General features: G+C 37.3%; 1 protein-coding gene across 1 annotated transcript; it reads right to left on the bottom strand.

The window, feature by feature from the left end:
- Positions 1–1099: 1099 nt before the first annotated feature.
- On the bottom strand, positions 1100–1657 carry LOC134263861 (uncharacterized). The gene has a single exon (XM_062746226.1). It carries the CDS (start codon positions 1655–1657, stop codon positions 1100–1102), a length of 558 nt encoding a protein of 185 aa, XP_062602210.1.
- Between the last annotated feature and the right edge of the window lie 311 nt (positions 1658–1968).

The raw sequence follows: 1968 nt of genomic DNA, 5'->3' as shown, positions 1-1968 counted from the left end.
AAAAGGGTAGGGGGACTCAATATTTTATGGCCATAATATTTTGAACCCCCTTCCTCTTAACTTAAATGGACAGTTGGGTTCAAATTTTATAGCCATAATATTTTGAACCCCCTCCCTCATACATTTAAGGGGGCAGGAGACTCAATATTTTATGGCCATAATATTTTGAATCCCCTCCCTCTTAAATTAAAAAGGTGGGGGACCCCATATTTTATGGCCATAATATTTTGAACCCCCTACCTTTTAAAACTGAAAAGGACAGGGGGTACAATATTTTATGGCCATAATATTTTTGACCCCCACCACTTAACTTAATGGAACATGGGGACTCAATATTTTATGGCCATAATATTTTGAACCCCCTTCTTGAAAAATTAATAGGGCATGGGGGCATGGGAACCCCCTCCCTGTAAAAAAAAAAGGGCAGGGGACTCAATATTTTATGGCCATAAAATTTGAACCCCCTCCCTTTAAAAGTAAATTGGCAAAGGGACTCAATATATTATGGCCATAATATTTTAACCCCCCTCCCTCTTCAATGAAAAAGGTAGGGGTTCAATAATTTAAAAGGGGGGTTCAATATATCACAGCAAAAAAGTGAACCCGGGTTCAAAATATTATGTGATATATTGAACTCGGGCTCAATATATCGTGGTATCAAAATATTATGCTACATCCGGCTTACACATATAAGTGCCCATAACACTGGTACAACATGGCTATGACAACTTACGAAAGGTTTTCTTTTCTATTATGACGATTCTGTACCTCCATACATGATACAGGTTTAAATATCCAGACCAATGTCTCAAGTCCAAGGTGGCATGCATATGCCCATCAGATCATTCTTTATATAATTTACATGACATAATGTACAAAGCCGTACTCCAATTCAGCTTTGTGTTCAACTTCTCTGCATATACTTGATTTTCATGACTTGTTTATTTGCACTTTGAGCAACAAACAAATTAACATTTGTGTCTACACATAATCCCATAGGACTTAGTCCACATTTTATGTAACAGAGAAACCGTCCATCCTGGTCTATGATGTGGACACATTCATTGTTTATACATGTATCAGCAACAAGGATGTGATACTAACTGTCTGTGGTGATTCCTGCTGGATAGAATGGTTGGTTCTTTGGAGTAGGTAAGTACCTGAATCTCAGTGTCCCAGCCTGATTGACCACCAGTACTTCATTACTTCCACTGTCAGCCACACAGATATCCAGGTTCTTGTTTTCAGTGAAACATTTAGTGGTGTTATCAGATGAATGAAAACCATGACCCCTATCATAAAACAGAATGCATATGGTTTGTTTCTTTGTGGTACCAGAGTAACATCCCACAATATTTGATTGTTGAAAATCATCACTGATCTGCATAACAACCAGGAGGTCACCTGAGGAGGTAGAGCAGATATTAAAAGGTCTCCATTTCTTTAATTTAATCAAAGTCTCAATGTTTTCATTCTTCACAATGTTCACAGTTTGCTCGGTAGGGGTAGGATCGGTATAAACAATATAGCCTTGTTTGGTTACTGCAGTGTCAAAGGGAATGTTTCCTGATGGTTGGGATGGTTTTAAAAAGTGATCCCCAAATAACATTGTAGAGATTCCTTGTTTTCTCCATTCCACTTGACAAGATTTCATCATCATTCAGACAGGCCACATTATAAAGATTGAATTTGTACTGCAATTTGGTGTTTATTTTAGTGATGATCTCTGGGTTGTAAAGCAGCTGATTATCTGGAGGGGAACTGTAACCGCATGCTTTAAAATAGTTTAGTTGGTGATATTGGTCCCAAAATGGCTACAAAGTTCATCTCCTTGGATTTTCCCTGGAATAAATTTTGGAAATGACAGCTCAAAATTTTGTGGAAGTTTTCTGTATTTCTCTTAACATTCAGTTTAATACCAAACTGTTCTGAAATGTCCTGAGAGTCTATATTTACAAGGTTAATTTT

Source organism: Saccostrea cucullata, unplaced genomic scaffold, assembly GCF_032062105.1.
Source record: "Saccostrea cucullata isolate Sc308-1 unplaced genomic scaffold, CSIRO_AGI_Scuc_v1 ctg11056, whole genome shotgun sequence".
NCBI classification, from domain to species: domain Eukaryota; kingdom Metazoa; phylum Mollusca; class Bivalvia; order Ostreida; family Ostreidae; genus Saccostrea; species Saccostrea cuccullata.
This window is presented reverse-complemented; position numbering and strand designations above follow the sequence as displayed.

What these genes read in the sequence shown, in the direction of transcription:
- LOC134263861 (XM_062746226.1), bottom strand. Translation starts at nt 1,657, where the DNA reads ATGATGAAATCTTGTCAAGTGGAATGGAGAAAACAAGGAATCTCTACA.